This window comes from Ipomoea nil, unplaced genomic scaffold (genome assembly GCF_001879475.1).
Source record: "Ipomoea nil cultivar Tokyo-kokei standard unplaced genomic scaffold, Asagao_1.1 scaffold0805, whole genome shotgun sequence".
Classification (NCBI taxonomy): domain Eukaryota; kingdom Viridiplantae; phylum Streptophyta; class Magnoliopsida; order Solanales; family Convolvulaceae; genus Ipomoea; species Ipomoea nil.
Window position 1 is genome coordinate 1,429,412 of NW_017617233.1, and position 21,530 is coordinate 1,450,941.

Below are 21,530 nucleotides of genomic sequence, written 5' to 3' on the forward strand. Positions count from 1 at the left end.
TTACAAATAATGTTCCTAGTAGAAAATTCAAAATTATATTAGCACAAAGAGGTAATCACACCTTTTAACTCTAGCCAGCAAAGAACCACCCCAAAAAGATAAACTATCATAAGTTGATAGCTAATTAGCTCACACAAAAAGGCCAAAAGCCACTTTTTCACTAGCATAAACAACTAGAACTTCAAAAAGACGTGAGTTTTAAACCTTGCCGAAAATGACTTGTAAACAAGTCCCAAATGTGATACATTTTGAGGTGAGATGACATCTAATTAAGGATCCTCGAATTTTATGCAGCTCATAACTTCTTTACCGCTAACAACAAATAGGGATGACAATTGCATCCGAACTCTTTTGACTCCACTTTCCCTTGTCCCTAATTTTGAAGAAATTGATTCCACAAACACCAGCTAAGAAGATATTGCAACCAAGAACATGACAATCATGTAGATGAACTTTGTCCTATAAATATTATTGAATAATGCTTTAAAATCACAATTCACACGATACACAGAAATTGAGGAATACACCATACTACAAAGAGGCTGCAAAAAATTTGTGTTAACAAAAAAGTAACCTGCATTCTATATCCATCAGCGTCTGAGGTATTGTGGGTGTGTCTTACTTCTTTGTCTTTGCTCTTAGTTTTTCACTTTTCTTCATCACCTTATTTTGAGAGGGTAATTGGATTTGTTTCGACTTCATTTTGATTGATTTAACAAGAGAAGAGAGTTCATACTTCTCTTTTCTTGAAGGCAACTCTTCTGCCTTGGATTCTTTGGATGGCTGCTGTGGTCTGGTTATATCAGACTGCTCTTTTCTCCCAACATTTTCTTGGTTGACCTTGCGTTCCTTTTCAGCTAGCTGCCGTGCATAAACTGCACTCCTGTAACATTAACATCGAGATAATAATGTAAAGATGTGAGGATACAATGCCAGCCAAAAAGAACACGTAGAATGTTTAGATAGTCATTTGTTTAAGGGATGATAAAACTATACCTCTTGAACTGGGGATCTGTGGGATCCAAAGCAAAGTGTGGTGAAGTGAATAAACTGGAGAACCGAGGATCATTATAGTCTACACTTGGTATCTTATCCTCATCAATAATTGCTTTGCCCTTTTTATCCTTTGACTTTCTTCGCTTTAAATTATAGCCCTTCAAGTTGGCATCTGCTCCATTTTCATCTGCAAGTAATAACTCAAGCTCTGCCTTACTTGCTTCAGCTTCTTGGGCTGTTTCTTGATCCTGTTTTCGTTTCTTGGCATGTTTACCTTTCACTTCCTTATTTCTGCTAGCCGAAGGTTCTTCAACAAAAAAGTCATCAGATTGATCTGAATGTTCTTGATCAGAATCCTCACTGCTCTCGTCCTCCGATGAATCCTTGGATCTATTTTTCCTAGCCTTCTTTTTCTCTTTCCTCTTTCTAAGATAGGCTTCCCATACAGATTCTGATTGCTTATCCTTCTTTTCTAGAATGCGCTTGCTTAAATCTTCTAAGCCAGTGTTGAAGGTCACCTCCATGTCCCCATGATCATCCTTATCACTACCGTCAGAACCATCTCCAGATTGAAGTAAAGCACGGTACATATCCTGTTTTTGATGTTTCTTTGCAGGTCTATCTTCATTGTCATCACCATTCTCATCATAATCAGCTTCACTCTCATCGGAAGCCAAAAATTCTTTCAACTCCATTTCTGCAAGCTGGCAGTGTGATGCAATGTTAACAGTTGACCACAGCACCAAACAAAATTTCTCAAAAATAAACAATCAGAAGGCCAGAAAATAAAGCCATAATAGTGGAATTGCATTCAAATAGTCTAAGTATTCAGTACATTGCACTTTGCAGAAAGCATCCCGTGAGAGTCTGTAAAAGATGGGCCAAAATATACCATTTACAGGAAAGACAGTCTATAAAATAAAACCCATGCAGGGATTGTTTATGTATAATTTTTTAATTATTCTCAAAATGGTATTAAGGCAAATCAAGGGGAAAGAGAACTCTCCAGTTGAGCTACTGCCTCAAGCCATAACCTCTTCCTCAATTGGCCAATCATGATAGAATATGTTTAATAAATAATTTCAAGACTCACAGGGATACTTGAGTTTAAAAAGAAATGAAAACGAACCTGATCAGCATTGAATTTCCTTTTCAATGACCTTGCACGCTGTGGCTCATCTTCATCCCATGTAAGTTCAATATTGCTATGTTGAAGTGCCCGAGTATGAAAATCTAAACCTTCATAGCTGGATGGTGCCTGAGTGAAAGAAAAATGTCAAATAAGCAATCCAATAAGTAATTTGAGAATAATTTTTTCATTCTATGTTTGAAGTACTAAAAGAAATTAACAATCAACAATTTTGCACAAAAGCAGATATCTTTAAACACAAGGCAAAATGAACAGGCCTAGAAATATTTTTTAAATATAAGAATATAGTACACAGTATATGTCACCCCACCCCCCACCCCGTTTTATAGGGTGCCAATAAATTACCTCTGTTGCAACATCACGTGCTTCATGCTTAAATTCAATAGAATCAGGAATAAACCTCAGATCCAGTTTATTTGATGTTCTTTCAAATTCAACTCCATCACAATTTTTGTAAAGGTAATCTGCTGTAGCACTTGAATCACAGTCCACTACAGCATAATAATACCTGCATAATATGGCAGAAATATGTCAATGCAGGATTATAAGCCTCTCACTAATCACTTCACTATATGGAAGTAACGAATTCATAATTAGAATGATAAATATAAAAAGAATAATGAAAGCAAACAGAACAAAGTTGAAGACTCCTTTTTAATCAATAATCCACTTCTCATGTGGCATTTTCAATTGGGGAAAAATGATACAAGGACGGAAAAGAATTGCAGCTTAGGCATCAACCATCCAACTAGTTATTATATAAGATAAGACTAAAAACATTTTAACGGAGCAAGAATACAATATAACCCAATAAATTACCTGAGCCTACTTAATTCATATGCACGCAATTTCTCATTGTCTATTTCATCGTCGTCCTCATCATCACTATTCTTGTTCTTTCCCTTTTCTTCATCAAACAGTCCAACAGGACCATGCACTGCCTCCTCTTCCATCCGCTTTAGTCCAAACTCAGATGGATATACAGCAACAGACTTAATTTGACCTCCTTTTGGGAGAAAGGAGCTCAATAGCACATACAAGTCAACTGCCTATAGAGTATATAAACCAAATTACAAAAGAAAATACGAGTACAATGGACCGGTTATCTAGTAAAATGGCAATACCACCAACCAAAATGGATGAACATGTGGTTCTTGTGAACTCATATTAGACATTTATTGACTATATGAACAACAGAAAAATCACCTAAGCAGTAAATAGTAAATACAGAGCATAATATGGCAGCATACAACAGTCAATTACAAATTCCATTACGCACCTTTACTCGACCCCAATCCATATTAACAACCGCAAGTCTGTGAGTTTCCTCCTCAATTTCTGGTATATTTTCTTCCTGCAGACAAATTCAAAGACGAAAGTAAAAATAAAAATTCAGCACAGTTCATTTCATTGGCCGCAGAAATCAATCAATCATAAAGCTGGATCATTTTTCCTTTTTACCTGCACAAACGTGTCTTCTTCCTCAGAATAAATACCATCCTCTTCATCGGAATCTGTTGTACTTGTTGAAGAGGAATCATCACTGTCAGCCTCCTCATCTTCTTCTCCCGACTCTGATTCATCTGATTTACTCTTCAAATTTCCTTTCTTCAGCTTCTCACTTTCGCTCTCGCTTTCTCCAGCTTCGCTGCCGCTTTGTTCCTGCTCTTCCTCATCACTTTCAGCATCTTTGCTCTTCAATTCCTCGTCTAGCTTCAGCGCCTCTTCTCCTTCATCCTCAAGGCTGTAGTATTGTTTAAGGCGGCTTTGAGGACGGTCCTTCTTAGGTTTGCCTCGCTTATCAATCCCCGCTTTTGCTGAAGCGAAGTTCTTATCGGTGAAAATGTGGTTGAAGCGAGAATCAAGCACCACCTTCGACTTGTGCTTCGGAGCTTTGCGGAACCTCGGGTCCGTGTGGATGGACGCGAACCGGGGATCCTTGATAATTTTGCTTCCACTTTGTTGACTCCCGCCGCGGAATGCAGCCGCGCCGGCGCCGGCGCCGGCGTCCCCCTCTGGCTTTGATACCTTGCTCTTACTCTTGTTTTTGTTTTTTGATCCCATGAGAGCTGAAATTCGTTGAATGCAAGGACAACTCTTCTATGAGGTCTGTCTGTATTGAAAGCTTCTCTCCCCTGTCCCTACGTTATAAACCCTAGGATTTTAGAAGAAAGAAGGGAGATTGTAAATTGGGCCGGGTCCTGAGTACAAATAGGTATAGAAATATATGAAGCCCATATATAACTGGGAAAAGAGCCTATATGAAGAAAGTGAGTAATCCATGTTAAAATTAAAATTAAAATTTAATAAAAAGAAAATAACTTTTTTACTATTTAACCATGGAATTGTTGACAAATTATATCGTGGACCAAGATTCATAGTGCACTGTAGACCCTAGTCTAATACACAGAATTTGACTTCATAAGGTACATAATTCATATTCATAATACATAGAATTCATGTTCATAATACAAATACACATACACACGATATAATGAAACATGAATTCTTTGCATTATGAACATGAATTCTGAGTATTATAAACATGAATTTTGTGTATTATGTTAAGTGTTTATGTGTCCTCAGTTATATAATACATAAAATTCATGTTCAGTATATCATGTTTATGTGTATGTGTATTATGAACATAAATTTAATATATTAGACCAGAATCTATAGTGCCCTGTGGATCCAAATCCACGATATAACGATTGGCATTTGTTTTAATTGTTTTTCTCTAATTTGGTTTTGATGGGGCTTAATTTCTTGAAATCAATTCAAGAGCACTAAGCCACTAATGGGCTGGAGCAACATATCAATGGGTCAAGATAATGAAGTTGGACCAACAGTATAATATGGGCTAAACTAAGATGCATGGAAGATTTCTATTGGGAGTTAGAGTAAGGGTAGGGTAGACATTAGTTATAGGGATCTTGTTCCATGATAAGTCGATAATGTATTTCACTTCTTCTATAATAATTTTTCCCGTGTTATTGTTGTGTGATCCTTATATTTCATGAACAAATCATTCCCTATTGGATAAGTTTAAAAGCAGTGTTAAATCTCGTCAAGTAAAGTGTCAAAAAAAAGTAAATGTTATAGTTGTTGGTTCTCCAAATGTAAGGTCATCCCATCTGTATACCTGGTTAGAGTAGAAAAGGTAAAGGTCAAATTGTTAGCACCCGTAAGTGTTAGGCCAACCAATATGTCTACTTGATAAAACCTCTCCTATTGAATATGCTTGGATAAAATGCTGAGTAAGTCTCACTAAATGAAGAGCAAAATGTTGATGCTTGAGTGTGATGTCATTTAACTCACATACTTAACTAAAAAAAAAAAGTAAAATTATTTGTGCTCCAACCCTAAGACCATTCAATAAGTGTAATTGATTAACTCCAATGTGAAATAATCATGAAAAACCCTTAGTAAATGTAACCCCAACATTCATTCACTCACTTTTCTTCCTTTTACCTGCTAAACTTTTGAGAAGAAAAAGGCAAAAAGGCTATCATTTAGCCAAAGTCCACAAAGCAGCAATTATAAGTACATGCCAATGAGCCATTATTACAAAACATACCTTACAAAGTATAACTCCAATTTGCAGCCATGGTAGGCATGCTGCCGAACATGGCTGCTAATCCATGGCTTGTCCTCATTCGTACTTTTTTAAGAGCATTCCTAATTGTGGAGTTTTTTTGTTCAGGATTTTTCAGAACATGTAGAAAAGAGAGAAATGAGAGAGAAGTGAAAAAAGAAAAGTCGCTCGGATAGTAGTTACAAGGACGTGAGTGCACTGTTCTCACAAGCTGGGCATTGCTGGTGCGAGAGAGGGGCACCATATTACTATATTATTAGTATTATTATTTTAATTCGGCGGGACCCACAAAAACTCAAACTGATACAACATATTTTCTCTTATATTCTCTTTCTTTCACCTCATCAAAAAGTTAGAAAAAACCCCAGCAAATTCAAGAGCATTCACAATAGAGATTTTTGTTCAAATTTTGAGGAAGAAAAGTCCATGCTATGGTTTTGGAACTAATGGAAAGGTTGATTTTTAGAAGGTTTTTTTATACTGTAAATTTTAGTTTTTGTGGAGCCCAAGTGAACAGAGAAAAGGAGAAAAGGCATCTCGGGTATGCACGTGTGGCGCAATATTCACCGCAGTATGCACGCGCCTACTAGGAGCGTAACTAATACTTTTTGTTTTTGTTTTTTGTTTTTTTTTGTTTTTTTTTTTGTTTTTCTTTTTATTCCCTTTTTTCTTCCATCTTCTCCCTCCTAATTGACATCTCAAAAACTGTAAAAAATTAAGAGTGGATGAGGATGCTCTAACAACCCGATCACATCACCACTGTCAATCAGTTGACACCAGACATCATTAACACCAAATAAAGCAGAGAGACTACTGGTGGGAGTGCTATTAACAGAATTGATGTTAAAATCCCAACCACTATAATGAGATGTTGAAACATGAAAAAAGAGGAAGGTGAAGTGGGTCAAGATTCTGATGAAAAAAAGTGAAATTTTTTGTCTCAAATTGCAAGGTTTTTGCAGAGGAAGAATGCATATTATGATCATTGCACAACATTTATTAAGTTCAAGAAATGTTCTAGCTTGCATCTCTTTAAGACTACAAATCGATACATACATAGCAGGTGCAGATTTTGAGGAATTTCCCTTTGTAAAGGTGCAAAATGTGCAAGGGCATCCTTAATAGTGGGGGGTTTTGGTGTAGTTTTTGAGAAGTTTTTGTAAGTGTGAAAAAAAAGTTGAATTACGCGCCCGCCTGGGTGCGAGAGGTGCACCGCACGTGAAGTGCACCTCTTTCTCCCCACCGTGGAACCCACACCTCTGCAAAAACTTGGGTGCTTGTAGGACACACCCACCCACTCTCTCTCCTCCCTTTTCTCTCTTACAAGGCAATGCCACATGAAAATCTGTGTAAAATTCTTTTATTGGGGTTGCTCTAATATTATATGTATTTTTGTCATAGAAATCTTGTTTACGTGAAACATTTGTTCAATAATAAGACACTCTAATATCCAATTTAGTCATCGGTTATAGTGAATTTTTTTCAATTTAGTCTTAAATCACTTTTTTTTTGCTTAATTAGGTACTCGACTTCGATGATTTTACCTAATTGAGTCATATGTTTAGATAGCTTGGTAATTTCACCTCTATTTATACTCAATTTAGTTCTCAAATATAGTAGTTTTACCTAAATTAATCTTCGAGTATAATGGTTTTTACCCAATTCAATCCTCGATTATAGTTATTTTTCTCAATTTAGTCATTGATTATAAGGACTTAATTGTGTAAAACTATCAAAGTCGAGGACTTAATTAAGCACAAAAAGTCATTTATGACTAAATAGAGAAAAATCAGTATAATCGAAGACTAAATTAAGGGTATTTACTCATTATAAGACCATTTAATCAATACACTTTGTCAAATAAGATCTTTCCAAGGAAAGAAAGGCAGCAAACAAAGAGCAACAAAAATGTGTTATCCTCCCAACCAGGGCATTGGTTTAGTGGATGAGAAATCTCACTTAGTACTTGCTTCTAACATTAGGATGGTTTGAGTTTGGGTTGGGCTCCTTGTGCGCAAAAGTGTATAATTTAGTGTTTTGAGTCTGAAAGCTAGATTAGTTCGATTTATCTTCTTATGGACTTGGGACGGGTTCATAGGGTTCAGGATATAGTCTGACAAAGTTGAGAACTGAGTTATTAAAAAAAAAAAAAGGTGTTATCCTTGTTAAGATGGATGCTTAGAAAACACTCCAGTGTCAAATCCAACATGCATGCCACCAAACATACTGTTTGAGCCAACCATATATGATATTCAGAGTAATTACCAGGCTTCTCTGGTTCTTTTTCACCCTATAAATACCACTGCTATAGGGTTGTGTTACCCACAAGCAGTGCATAATAACAATCATAGTTTCTTAAAGTAACAAGAGTTTCCAGCCATGGCCTCCATTGTTGCCTTGTTGAGCTCATTGATGCTTGTCTTCTCCATCATTTCTCTGGGCAATGCACTGAGCTCAAACTACTATGAGAAGACATGTCCCCAGGCAGAGAATGCAGTGACACAGGTTGTGAAGAAGGCCTCCATGGCAGACAAAACTGTTCTTGCTGCTCTGCTGAGGATGCATTTCCATGACTGTTTTATAAGGGTATTTCTTGACTCTTTATTACTATGAGTATATGTTGTGTAAGTTTCAATTCCTAGTTCGCTACGCGGGAACAAAGATTGTTGTGTTAACCTCGGGGAATCGAACTTGGGATGTGGTTGAAAGGGCCTCATTCGTTCTTAACCAAACGTCAAGGAATCAATCTTTGACCTTAGGTATGGTCGTATGGAGCAACCTTAAATCTCCAATCTCGCCCTTAACGGTGCATGCCTACGTATAATTCAGCGAAGGGATTAGTCACTGTATCCAATGATGGATATGGGACACTGTTGTTGTAAACTTGCACTGATAACAGCGAATTCGTTTATATGAAAGTGGTTATTCCACGGCATAATGCTCTTTTATCACATTATCAACTTTATATTCCCAACATATATGCATCCATAGCTGTAAGCATTAATTTTTAATCCCAAGAGTTATTGCATGGTAGTTTAACCCCATTTGTGTTTCTTGATGAAGGGCTGTGATGCATCAGTGTTGCTGAACTCAAAGAAGAGTGCTGCAGAGAAGAATGGACCACCTAATCTGTCCCTGCACGCATTCTATGTCATTGATGATGCAAAGAAAGCAGTGGAAGCAATCTGCCCCGGTGTTGTCTCCTGTGCTGATATTTTGGCGTTTGCAGCAAGAGATGCTGTTGTCATAGTAAGTAATTGATAAGAGTTGATTCTAAATTTAATTATTTAACTATCACCCTTCAGTATTGAATCATTTCCAATTATAATCCACTGTCAACATTTCTGCGTGTGAATTGTTAACATTGAGGGTGAAACTAGAAAAAAATCATGACTATTAATTGTGCTGCAAAGAGTGATATATTAATTAATAACATATGTGAGTGTTTTAATAGTCATGTTTTTTCACTTTTACCTTCAATGTTAACGGTACACATACTAGCAGTCTGATTATGTTGCTTTTGTAACCAGACAACCTCAACTGATGTCAAAGACTTTATGGTCAAACAGCATAATTGTAATTCTCTCAAATGGGAAGTCACAGGTTTAAACCTGAATGAGGGCATTGACTCTTTGTGCTCCCTCGAGATTTGAGGAAATTATTATATATATTCATCTTGCAGGCTGGTGGGCCATACTGGGATGTCCCAAAAGGAAGAAAAGATGGGAGAGTATCAAAAGCCAGTGAAACCACACAACTGCCAGGTCCAGCCTTCAACCTATCTCAACTGCAGAAGAGCTTCTCACAGAGAGGTCTATCAATGGCAGACCTGGTGGCCCTCTCAGGTCCTTCCTCCAACAAAAACTCAGTAAACTAGAACAACTCTCATAGACGTAGGCACATTGCTGAATCATATAAACAATTTTTTTCTTAAAAAAAACTCAGTAAACTGACACAATTAATAAAACCAACATCTTTTGTGGTGGATGTAGACACATTGCTGAACTCTGTAAATCTTATCTTCTTTACTTTCTGCCATTATTCTGGTTAATCTCAACAACTACGCATCTGCAGGTGGGCACACCATAGGCTTCTCCCACTGTTCTTCCTTCAACAACAGACTCCACAACTTCAATGCCACCCATGATGTTGATCCCACACTTCACCCCACCATTGCTGCCAACCTGAAAACCATCTGTCCCCTGAACAGCAGATCCAAGAATGCAGGAACCAGCATGGACCCTTCTTCCACAACTTTTGACAACAACTATTACAAGCTAATTGTCCAGGGGAAAAGCCTCTTCTCCTCAGACCAGGCTTTGTTCACCAACCCAAACACCAAGTCCCTGGTTTTGCAGTATGCCAACTCAAAACAGGCTTTCTTTAAGGCTTTTGCAAACTCCATGATCAAGATGAGCAGCATTACAGGAGGACAGGAAGTCAGAAAATATTGCTGGATAGCTAATTAGATTAGCCTCCAAAGTTTATATCCTTTCTAGTGAGTGTAGATAGTCCAGCAAAATGGGCTGTCTTTCATATATAAATCTCATTTTCTTTCTTTACCTGCAGAGTATATGTAATGGATTGCAATAACTAAGATAATTAGTGGATTGCTTTTACTCCCAAAATCATTTGTTTATTTGAATCATAACCTTTTGTTTGGCTACATTGAATGAGGTGTACATATTAAATATTAGAGTAGAGTGTTTTTTTTTTTTTTTTTGGTGTACTACTATTCTGTTACAATACAGTATTTGTCTCAACCTACTGAAGCACAAAGAGTCAATACCGCCTCCACTTACTGAGGTTCAAACCCACAACCTCCCAGAGCAACTTGGTGCCACTAGATCACTAACGTCCTTGGCATATTAGAGTAGAGTTAATTCCAAATTTAGTCTTATGAGTTTTGATTATCGCCCATTTTCAATTTTAGTCATTATCTTTTAAAGCTACCAAATGTAGTGTTTTAATTAAGTATTAATCATTTTCAATTGTAATCCACTAATAGATTTTTCTAGTGTGAATGATTAACATTGAAGGTAAATTTGAAAAGTCATGACCAGTGCATTAATTGTTCCTCACTTGCGAGAAACAAAGCCCTAATTTATTTATTTTAGTAGTCCTAATTTCACCCTCAATGGCTCAATGCTAACCATATAAAAAGCTTATAGTTGATTACAATTAGAAATGATTCAATACTCCTATACTAAATTTGGTAGTTTTAAAAGTCAATGACTACAATTTGAGATGAGTGATTGTCAGAGGATTATATCCGGAATTAACTCATTAGAATATAACAAAAAGTTGTCCATACGGGTATCTCAGTTGATAAGATTATGGGCAAGGACATAGGACCAAAATATGACAGTCACAGTGTGGGTGTTACGTCTAGACACCAAACATGAACACTCCAACTTAAAGAGTTATCAATTTATCTCTCATCATTATGTCGGGTTAGGGTCTGAGAGCTTCGGGGCGAAGGATTTCGGTTTATGTAGGCAAGAATATAACAAAAGCCAAAAGGAAAGAACAGAGATTCCTTAAAAGCAAACAACTTGAGTACAAAGGCCAAACAAGAAAAATGCATTAACTCCATATATGAATTACAGTCTGAGCAAAACCAAGTTACAATAGCAAAAGGAGTCTGACAAGATCATTGTAAAAACACATTACATATATATAATGATATGATGATCAGCTAAATGGTAGCACACAACAATACAAGATTTGATTGATACAAATGATGATCAGATCATATGGATAATATATGGCAGATCAAACGTTAGGGGTGCTTTGGAATGAACCACCAAGAGCTTTAACAGCCTGGGCTCGGAGTACTAGCTGATGATACACTGCTCCAGCAATTGCTCCCAGCATTGGCCCAACCCAGAAAATCCACTGTCATATATACCACAAAAAAACATATATAAATTAAAATGATACTGTCAAATTAAATTAAATGTTTTATTGTAACATAATGATAAATAATGTGTTTTAAGGTTTCATGGCTGATACTAACGTGGTCATCCCAGGCATGTTTGTTGTTGTGGATCACAGCAGCGCCGAAACTCCTTGCTGGGTTGATGCCGGTGCCGGTGATGGGAATGGTGGCGACATGAGCCACAAACACAGCAAAACCAATGGGCAGTGGTGCCAATACCTTCACAATTTTCAAATTTTTTCATAAAACTAATGAAAACTGTACTAAGATTAAACATGTTAAAGTTGTTTTTTTAGTGACCAGGAAACCCGCAGTCATGTGTACAGAGTAAATTCGGTCTTATGACCCTAGTTAATAAAGGACTACAAAGAGAGTTGTTCATAGTTGTCCGATATAAAGGGCTACTAAATCAGTCTAAGTTATTCATTCTTTCCAAAAGGTTAAACCCCAACCTTAAGCGCTCCCCACACCCGGCCCGATCTGGGAGGATGTGAATCATGGTAACTCAACTGAACATGAACCACAGAGGTTACACATTTGCTCACTGTGCTCAAATAGTCTAAGTTATTCATAACTGACCAATAAATGGTCAAAAGTAAACTAGTCTAGATTATTCATAGCCACACAAAAAATCAAGTAAAACAGCTTAAATTACAAATAGATAATTAGTTTAAATATGAAAACTAAAAGTTAAACTTATCATTTTGTGGTTATTAAGTGATGAGTTGCCAACATGGTGGTTGTTTTTATGGAAAACCCGGTACATAATGTTGGTAGATTATGATTTAAGGAGATGATGAGTTACCGGAACGTGAGAGTCACGGGCGTTTCGTTTGGGGTCGGTGGCGGAGAAGACGGTGTAGACGAGGAAAAAGGTGGCGAGGATCTCAGCGACTAAGCCCACGCCCTTTGAGAAGCCAGGCTGGACGGTGTTGGCGCCGCCGCCCACGGTGTCGAAGAAGTCCTTTGTTAAAGCTTTCACCAGTCCCACGCCAACCACGGCTCCGAGGCACTGCGCCACCATGTACGCCACCGCCCGGATCAACGACACTTTCCTTGCTAGGAACAGCCCGAATGTCACCGCCGGGTTTATGTGCCCCCCTACATATATACGTTATAATAATTAAACTAACAAGTTATTAACATATAATATAATATATACTTCATTTCAGCTGGTTAAATTGGTTAAACATCTCGTTAGAATTCTGGTTGTGATACCATGAGAGAACTTGAATGAACGATTTATTCACTGGAAAACCAACTAATAAATAGAGTACAGGACATACTAGGCCAATACAAAACTAAGTCAAACTAAGTCTCAACAGATTTTACGTACCAGAAATGCCGGCGGTGCAGTAGACGAGGACGAAAATCATGCCGCCGAAGACCCAAGAAATGCCAAGCAAGCCAGCGCCCTTGCAGGGGTCGGGGGTGGCTTTGGTGCCGATGACGGTGGCGACGCTGACGTAGAGGAAGAGAAGGGTGGCGACGAACTCGGCGATGACGGCTCTGTAGAAGGACCATTTCTTAAGCTCATCCATGTCAAGCAACGCGGCAGGCGGCGGTTCAACGTAGTCCTTTGTCGACATCTTCAATTCGCCGGCGTATAGTATACTAGCAGATTAGACAAATAATATAATGGAGTGAGTGAATTGAAGAAGATGAGAGGGAATATATAATGGAAATATGAGTGATGGGTGAAAGGATGAGTGGATTGAGAGTTAAAGGTCCGTATTAAAGCAGCGAATTGAACGTCACCTCCTTCGAACAAGGCCAAATTCTTCTGTAACGTTTTCGGATAATCAGCCCCAATACCAGATAATACCTACAAATTGCAGTTGCCCAGTTGCATGCAGACGTACATCATAATATGCTTTTTGTTTTTTTTACCAAACTCATCGAGTTAAGGATGAATTGTGTTCATGTTCGAATTAATTACTATTCAAACTTGGTAAAAGAGGTTTAGGTTATGTATATATTCTTGTCTCAAAATGTTGAATCCTCAACCCAAGGGTTCAACAGAGCATTTGGAATCATGGAAATCACAGTGCAGTGATTTAATGAGTCAGTAGATCAGACATAGTCAAATGCTGGTGTGCACAATGAATCTCCAGGTTCGAACATTGACCTCTACTCTGAAATACTGTCTATTGAACTATTGAACTAAACTCATGCGAGGGATGGTTTTGATTATAAATAATTAATTAAATGAACATCATATTAGTCTTTGTTATATGAACCTTAACTAGATCCAAATAAAATGTGAAGACTTAGTATTATATTGGTTACCATATAATTAGAAATTTTTTAGGTGTATTTCCAAAAAGTATTACATATTCTATCTAATTTATTAACCCATATTTTTCCTTAACCAATTAGAGTATGTAATGAGGTAAGAAAAGTAAAAAATTGATGGTCCCCTTTAGACAACTTCACTTGATCCTGATCTTATTAAGCACTAGGTATATCATCCTTTGCTAGGTTGGCACTCCACCGTACAAGTGAATAAGTCTCATAATCAAGTGATAATTTTTACTATAGATAGCTTTTAATCTAAATTTTTTTTGGTTTCCTTTGAACATAATCAAATACTAGATATAGCCCTTTCTGATAGCCATTTTCTAGGTCGCCTCCTTTGCTACACTAGCACTGTACCAAACTAGCGAATAACTCTTATCACTCTAATAACTTTCACTCTAAATTCTTCATTCTCGGTTCCATTTGAACCTAATCATCAATCAAGTACGTACTAGGTAGCCAGTATCTAGGTCGCCTGCTAAGCTAGCATTGCACCAAACAAGCAAATAGCTCTCATCACTTGCTCCGAATAGTTTTTACTCTAGAATCTTCATAATTTTCTTTAAATTAAACTTAATAAGTACTATGTAGCCCTCTTTTATGTAGCCACTTTCTTCAACACGCTGACTTCTCAACGATAGCAAAATATAATATGACAATTGACTTAAGTGTTACGTTGTATCGTTAATTAAGTGTAATATAACTAATTAACAGAAGAACCACACATATGACATATGGTTTCCTTAGACAAGTCGTGTGACTTCACTAGGGGATTATTATTTAAAGCATCACTATCCTCAATGAAATCTCCCAATGCTGCTGAGTTGTTGTCTAATGTTAGCCATACGACTAATATAAGTCTCGAGTGAATATCCTTTACTTTACAGTCAGTTTCATTGGTGAGTTTGAATGATTCATAGTCAAGTTTTCGTGCAGACAATGCTTGTCGTGCCTCGGTGCAGTTACTTACCATTAGGTATGTATAAATGCACCATAAAGTGTTCGAAAATGCATTATTAGATGTGATGCATTTTGTGGTACATTTATACATACCTGATGGTGAATCTGCACCTGCTGCACGGAAAACAGTATCTACATTTGAACCAGTATAATACACACCAAGTTAGAGGGAAAAAGTTGATGCCAGATATGGAGAAAGTGATGTGTGATAAAATTGAAAATGATGTGCAGGTAAGAGTGTAAGTTAACTAACGCCACACAGATTAGATAATCTGTTAAGATGGATTGATTGATTGAAGAATTAAAGGCTGAGGGATGCTGGTTCATATGCTTGAAATTGGACCACTGGGAGCCGTTAGCCATATCCTGTTTCTAACGGCTCATTTTCTATGTGTACTGTGTGATGAGGAAGAAGGTGGAGGATTATTGTTTGGCTGTACTAGAATGCAGGTTATCCATCCCCCTGCTGTAATATGTTGTCGTCCATTCAACGTTAGTTGAGTTAAATCAAAAGGTATATGTATTTAAGTAAACCTACCCGTTTGATTAAAACTTGATGCTTGAACCGGCTTACTAAATAATGTCGAGTTTGAACTTAAAACTTTTTAACTCGTGACTCGTTGAGCCATTCACAAACTCTCTTTTATCACTCACATATAATGTTGTAAAGATCGACCTAGGTGTCTCTATGCTTAAGAGATTTCAGCCCGGCTCTAGGCGGCTTTTATAAGGTCAGTTGGCCAACTAGGTGTCCTGGACCGGCCAACACGACCTAGTGTTTTTTTTTAATTGCGTAGGCGTTGATGTGCAGGTAACGTTGCTTCTCTTCCATATTCTTCTAACTAGGTACTCAACTAACATTCTAATAATTACCCTACAGTTTAGGCTCTAGGTGTCTGACTATCACTTAACACATTCTGTAACATTGCTCTTATATATATATATATATATATATATATATATATATATATATATAATTTGTTAAAATTTTATATTGTTGTTTTCGTAGGTATATACCTTCTTCGGAAACTATCATCCATGGGATGTATCAAAGATATATGATTGTATTTGTTTGTGTTTGCACGAGTTTAGTTCACTGGTTCAGTAAACAGTATTTAAGAGAAGAAGAAGAAATATATGTTTGTATGTTATGGGCAGGACCACCCCGCGAGCCGCCCCAAGAATTATTCTGCCATCTCATTTAATTTGCATATTCGTCATATTTTAACTTTTCTCTTAACCTTTCCATTTATTATCTCCATGATTAATACTATTTCTGCATTTTCTTTTTACTCGGTATTATTTACTGTTTTTTTAGTTAGTTTAATTAATTTTGATTTAAAAATTAAATATTGCGGAGTATAATATTATATATGTCATTTTTTTGAGTACATATATGTATTATTTATTTCAATAATAATTATACTTTGAAATTTTGAGAAATTGACTTGCAATAGAAGTTATTGCATAGAAATAGAAAACGCAGAAATAGAAGGGAAAGAAAGCGCCGGTAATGGGAGAACTCCAACGCCGGCCGCATACAGTATTGACTCTTACTAGGAGTTCACATAAAAAAAAAAAATTATTAGTGTCTGTCACATCAGAAAGTAAGATTTGAGAGTACGTACAATATAACTTTTTTTTTATCTGATTCACATTTTAAAATAAACCATCATTAAATATTACACAGTCATTTTTAATATACTAAAAGTTTTTTTTTAAATAGTAGGTTAATATAAAACTTTAATAAATGACATATAATACACAAAAAAAAATAAACTTTCAATATACTAAAAACTAAATTTATAAATCAGTAATTTACTTTATAATATAGAGTATGATCTACAGTATAACGATTGCCGCAATTTCGGGAGGAAGATTGAAGAAGACTTTGAATTGGGCCTGCAGAAGTAGGCCAATTGAAGCCCAAGCATGCTTGACAAAAGGTCCATTAAATTGGCCTATCGTATTGTTATGCTATGGACCAAGGTCCACGTTGTAAGGTGGACCCAAGTCCAAAACGGTGTCGTTAGTGGCACCGTTTCCTCAGTCAATAATATATTTTTTTGTTAATATAGATTTCAAAAATTGTATTATACCTGTTGATATAATTGTGAATATTGAGTTCTGTAATTTTGTATATTGAGATCTAAAATTGTGAATATTCAGTTCTAAAATTGTGAATATAGAGTTCAAAAATTGTGAGGAACGAATTCTAAAGACAAACTGCAAGTTAACGGCAAGGAAGGAAGCAATTTTTTTTAATTCAAACGGCGTCATTTTGAAACAAAACAATGCAATTTTGGACCCGAATCCATAACATATTTTGCCATAGGTTTTACTAATTATAGGTTTTTTTTTTTTTTTCTTTTCTAAAGGGACTAAATAAGTTCTATTAAAAAAAAAACTAAAAATATCTTAGCCAGAATCATTTCATTTTAATAAAAAATTGTTTTGTATTTATTAAAAATATTACACGCTACTAATTTGAGAAGCCATTGGTCGTTTGGTTCAATGAATTTTAGATTACCTAGGTAATATAATTACCTCCAAGAAGGTAATATGAGATTTTGAAATGTAAGATTTCCTTACTTGTTTGGTTAATCGTTATAATTTAAGTTATATATATATATATATATATATATATATATATATATATATATATATATATATATATATATATATGTGTGTGTGTGTGTGTGTGTGTGTGTGTGTGTGTGTGAGAGAGAGAGAGAGTGTATATCAATGTTTAAATATTTTAAAAAATAAATTTATAACTATATACACATGTATATTTGATTATATAACCTATATTTATTTTATATATGTTATGATTATGATGAGTAGTATTATTATTATTAGTTAATAATGACAAAGTTAGAATAATTCAAGGTAATATAAAATTATATAAGAAAATGGAGATAATCACATTAACTTAACCGTAACATCAACTTTGAAGTAATATAACACTACCATGAATCATATAATTTGAACCAAACAATATAATATAACATTAATAGACTCAAAATTATCTAAAAATTACTTGAACCAAACGTCCAATAGTCAAGGGTACTTTTATGATTACATCCTAATTCCTAATTAAGAGTTGTGTTTAACTATTTGGGTGATAGGATGGGTAAGATGTGAAGTTGGTAGTGGGCAATGTTGGGAATTAAACTGTGATTCGTCATTATATATGAAGCATATTTAAAATAGATAAAAGTTTCACAACTTTTCAGGTGTATCTCTTATCTTCAGTCTCTCTACAAATCCACTCCCAAATATTTTCATTCCATATTATTGTATCTTATGGAACAAATTAAACCACTAACATCAACTATTGAGTAATCCAGATATTACTTTGTAAATAATTATAAGTATTTTTAAAAAATTAATATGACCAAAATTCTAGGACTAGATCTAGCTAATTGCGATGCGAATTATTATTCAAAAATTTTCTCCCAAAGATTGAATCCCCAACCTAAGAGCCCTCCACATCCCGTCCCGACAGAACATTTGAGAGGTCAAAAATCTATTTCTATTAGTTATTGTATGGAGTAATTCTTTTACAAGTTTTACTACATAAACTCTCAATCTATACTTTCTGGTGTGAAAATCATTTAATAAGTTATTTTTATTTCGTGAAATAGTAAAAGTTGAAAGTTCTTTTTTTACCCTCATTTTATATGTAATGCGCTGTTTTCGAATCTAAATTAGCGAAGTTCACAATTAGGATTTATGTGAGTGAGGGCATCAACAATAGTGGGTTTTGAAAGGTTTTTGTAAGTTTTAAAGCTTAGGTAGAGGAAAGAGAAATATGAGAGAGATTGTTCAATAACCTTGCACGAGATCCTTAGTTTTAGTAGAGATTGTGGGCCCCACCAGAAAACAAAGAATCTCCCTGGTGCGCGTGAAGCGTCCAGGAGCACCCACGCGCCCGCCGGACGCGTTAAAGGAAAAAAACTTTTTAAAAAAAAATTTTTTTTTTAAGATTTTGTTTTGCTTTTCTTTTTTAATTTCATTTTTCACTTCTCTCTCATTTTCTTTTTCTTAATAACATCTATAAAAATTTTGGAAAATCTACAACTATTGAGGATGCTATAATGGGGATCATATTGATGTCTTATCTACTTTATTGGGAGTGGGGGGAAGAAGGAAGAAGTGGACAAATGAATGCAGTGCTGACAACTGTCACCCCATAGCAACCAAGGACAAGCCTATTTCCTAGACACTTTCCCATAAAGTAAGGAAATATGGTACAATTATCCCACTTTGTACATTTTCATTTTAGGATAATCCCATAAGCCCATTTTCCTATTTTGTTATGGAATGTATTTTTATTATTTAGGGTAGGTTTATTCTATTATTTTGTATAAAATTGATTAAATTGAGCTTATAAAATTATATAATTTGGTGAAAAATTAATTAATCGAGTCGATAAATTTTAATTGAATTTTTTTTTATAAAATTATATTCTCTCTTGGTGTAGTATTTGTACATAACTATTAAGCACAAAGACTCAATAGTGCACACACTAAGATTCAAACACATGGCCTCCAATTTAGGAGAGTCACTTCGTGTCATTAGACCACAAGATTATTGACAACACCAATGCTACATTGATACTTATACCACTTATTACAAGTTAAATTTTTTTTTAGAAAGACTTTAGATTTGGAGACAATGTCTCCACAATATTCAATACAAAATCAAAATCTCACCATTTACTTTAGAATGATATCCAACATTAATGTCGATTAACTTGAATTTTTCATGAATAATTTCACTTAAGATGTGCTTCCTTCCAACAACAATAGTAATGCGGTGTACAAACCTGCCACGAGTATCAAATATTTGAGTTTGAGTTTGGATTTAGCTCAATTCTTGTCACAAATATTGGGAGTTGAGTTTGAGTTGAACTCTTTATATGTCGAAGTGTATACTTCACGTTGATTTTAAAATTGTATTAATTCTTTTTTTTTTTTTTTGAGAATTAAAATTGTATTAATTCATTCTCACTTATTCATAAATCTGGGGCGAGAAACCTCTGGGTGTGATTAAGTGGAAGGGATACATCCATCTTTAATCAAAGGTTAATGGTTCGATAAGTATGGGCTCCAAGCCAGCTATTCCACTCAAAAAATGTGCCTACAATTCAGCTAAGGGATTCATCAATATATTCGACAGTGAAAATTCTGAATATACTCAAAAAAAAAAAAATTATGGCTGAGTTTATGGGTCTAAAATATAATCAAGATAAATCTAGAAACGTGAATTATTAAAAATAAAAAATAAAAAAAATCTTAAACATTAGATGAAATGAGTGGGCAAGGAAAATTGATAGTACCAATTTGGCCAGGTGGCAACATCATTATACATGGACACAGGGCCGTCCCTGGCCATGTCTGGCCAGGGCAAGCGCACAGGGCCCCCAAATTTTGGGGGCCCCAAATGTTACGTACATAGTATATATGTGCATTGTGCCCCCAAATTTTGGGGCACTTTTATTTAAAAAAAATTATTATTTTATATTTATATTTTTTATATTAGTGTAGGTGTAATTTATGTATAAAGAAATTAAGACGGTTTAAAATTCTAAAAAGTTTACGTATAGAGTTATAGTCCTATAACTTATAGGAATTGAGGCGGGCCTATTTGATTATTGTAAAAATTATTATATATAAAGAGTAAAAAATTACTCTTATTCCTATTATAATGCATACACGCAAGATTTGTATTCACAACGCAAGAATTCGGTCTCAGTAATCATTAATTTGAAGTGCGTTGTTTGTGCATTTGGCATCCTCAATTTTTTTATTCTTCACGATAAACGTATGAAGGTATGTAAATAATTAAATATTTTAATTCTTTAATTTTATTCAAAATTTTAAAATTACTATTTCAATAACTAACCCTAGCTAGAAATTTTTTTTGATTGGTGAATAACAATATAATTTCTTGTATTTTGATACTACAATTGCAATATTAATTAGTCTTGACTATTTTCATTACTGTTGTTTATGCATAAAGAAGTTTTTTAAAGTTAAAATTGTTGGAATCTTACTTATGATAAACTATATTGTAAAAAAGACTCAATGAATTGGTGAATAATTTTACATATAAATATGGTCGAAGAAGAAGAATGTCACTTTTCAAGTGAAATTTTGAATAATAAATTTTTTATAGACTATTATATATATATATATATATATATATATATATATATATAATATATCTTTTATATATTTACAATTATACAAAAAGGGGACCAATGTTAATTTTTGTACAGGACCCTAATTTTCTTAGGAACGGCCCTGCATGGACAACATGACATATTTGGACAAAAATATGGTGTCTCGAATCTATAAATCTGACGCTATAATTATGAAAAAGTTCAGGGGTTCAATGGTTCATGGCTCATTACTCTGGTTAACCCAATATACCCCTGAACAAATAGGTGTTCTGCTTCAGTGAAATGTCTGCACTCGTCTTTTCATTTGCTTTTCTATTTCTGTCTTCAAACAAGAAAAGAAAAAAAAATGTTGTCCACTAATAAAGAATCCATCGGTATTGTAATTTCTCCACTATTT

General features: G+C 35.1%; 3 protein-coding genes across 4 annotated transcripts; 1 reads left to right on the plus strand and 2 right to left on the minus strand.

Annotated features, from left to right (window-relative positions):
* Positions 1-290: 290 nt before the first annotated feature.
* LOC109177804 (pre-rRNA-processing protein ESF1) lies at positions 291-4,281 on the minus strand. Of its 2 annotated transcripts, XM_019327273.1 has the most exons (8): positions 3,608-4,281; positions 3,426-3,500; positions 2,966-3,195; positions 2,492-2,654; positions 2,126-2,254; positions 997-1,700; positions 575-883; positions 291-459 (listed from the first exon to the last, which is right to left on the minus strand). In XM_019327273.1, exons 1-7 carry the CDS (start codon positions 4,208-4,210, stop codon positions 619-621), a joined length of 2,169 nt encoding a protein of 722 aa, XP_019182818.1. In that variant the 5' UTR covers positions 4,211-4,281; the 3' UTR covers positions 291-459; positions 575-618. The 2 variants fall into 2 exon arrangements, with proteins under 2 accessions (XP_019182818.1, XP_019182817.1); XM_019327272.1 differs by having other exon boundaries at positions 445-883.
* A 3,789-nt stretch (positions 4,282-8,070) lies between these two features.
* LOC109177807 (peroxidase 64-like) lies at positions 8,071-10,409 on the plus strand. Its single transcript, XM_019327276.1, has 4 exons — positions 8,071-8,327; positions 8,805-8,990; positions 9,424-9,586; positions 9,816-10,409. The coding sequence occupies exons 1-4, from the start codon at positions 8,121-8,123 to the stop codon at positions 10,208-10,210; spliced, it is 951 nt and encodes a 316-aa protein (XP_019182821.1). The 5' UTR covers positions 8,071-8,120; the 3' UTR covers positions 10,211-10,409.
* An 887-nt stretch (positions 10,410-11,296) lies between these two features.
* LOC109177808 (aquaporin PIP2-7-like) lies at positions 11,297-13,330 on the minus strand. The gene is made up of 4 exons (XM_019327277.1): positions 13,019-13,330; positions 12,488-12,783; positions 11,761-11,901; positions 11,297-11,639 (listed from the first exon to the last, which is right to left on the minus strand). Exons 1-4 carry the CDS (start codon positions 13,269-13,271, stop codon positions 11,517-11,519), a joined length of 813 nt encoding a protein of 270 aa, XP_019182822.1. The 5' UTR covers positions 13,272-13,330; the 3' UTR covers positions 11,297-11,516.
* Positions 13,331-21,530: the final 8,200 nt, after the last annotated feature.

Excerpts from the sequence above, each read along its gene's own strand:
- LOC109177808 (XM_019327277.1), bottom strand. The coding sequence starts at position 13,271 with ATGTCGACAAAGGACTACGTTGAACCGCCGCCTGCCGCGTTGCTTGAC. Across the intron at positions 12,784-13,018 it reads CTGCACCGCCGGCATTTCTG|GGGGGCACATAAACCCGGCG; the intron begins GTACGTAAAATC and ends GTATATATGTAG. Across the intron at positions 11,640-11,760 it reads AACATGCCTGGGATGACCAC|TGGATTTTCTGGGTTGGGCC; the intron begins GTTAGTATCAGC and ends TATATATGACAG.
- LOC109177807 (XM_019327276.1), top strand. The coding sequence starts at position 8,121 with ATGGCCTCCATTGTTGCCTTGTTGAGCTCATTGATGCTTGTCTTCTCC. Across the intron at positions 8,328-8,804 it reads TCCATGACTGTTTTATAAGG|GGCTGTGATGCATCAGTGTT; the intron begins GTATTTCTTGAC and ends TTCTTGATGAAG. Across the intron at positions 8,991-9,423 it reads CAAGAGATGCTGTTGTCATA|GCTGGTGGGCCATACTGGGA; the intron begins GTAAGTAATTGA and ends TTCATCTTGCAG.
- LOC109177804 (XM_019327273.1), bottom strand. The coding sequence starts at position 4,210 with ATGGGATCAAAAAACAAAAACAAGAGTAAGAGCAAGGTATCAAAGCCA. Across the intron at positions 2,255-2,491 it reads CACGTGATGTTGCAACAGAG|GCACCATCCAGCTATGAAGG; the intron begins GTAATTTATTGG and ends TCTTTCACTCAG. Across the intron at positions 1,701-2,125 it reads GGAAATTCAATGCTGATCAG|CTTGCAGAAATGGAGTTGAA; the intron begins GTTCGTTTTCAT and ends TCACACTGCCAG.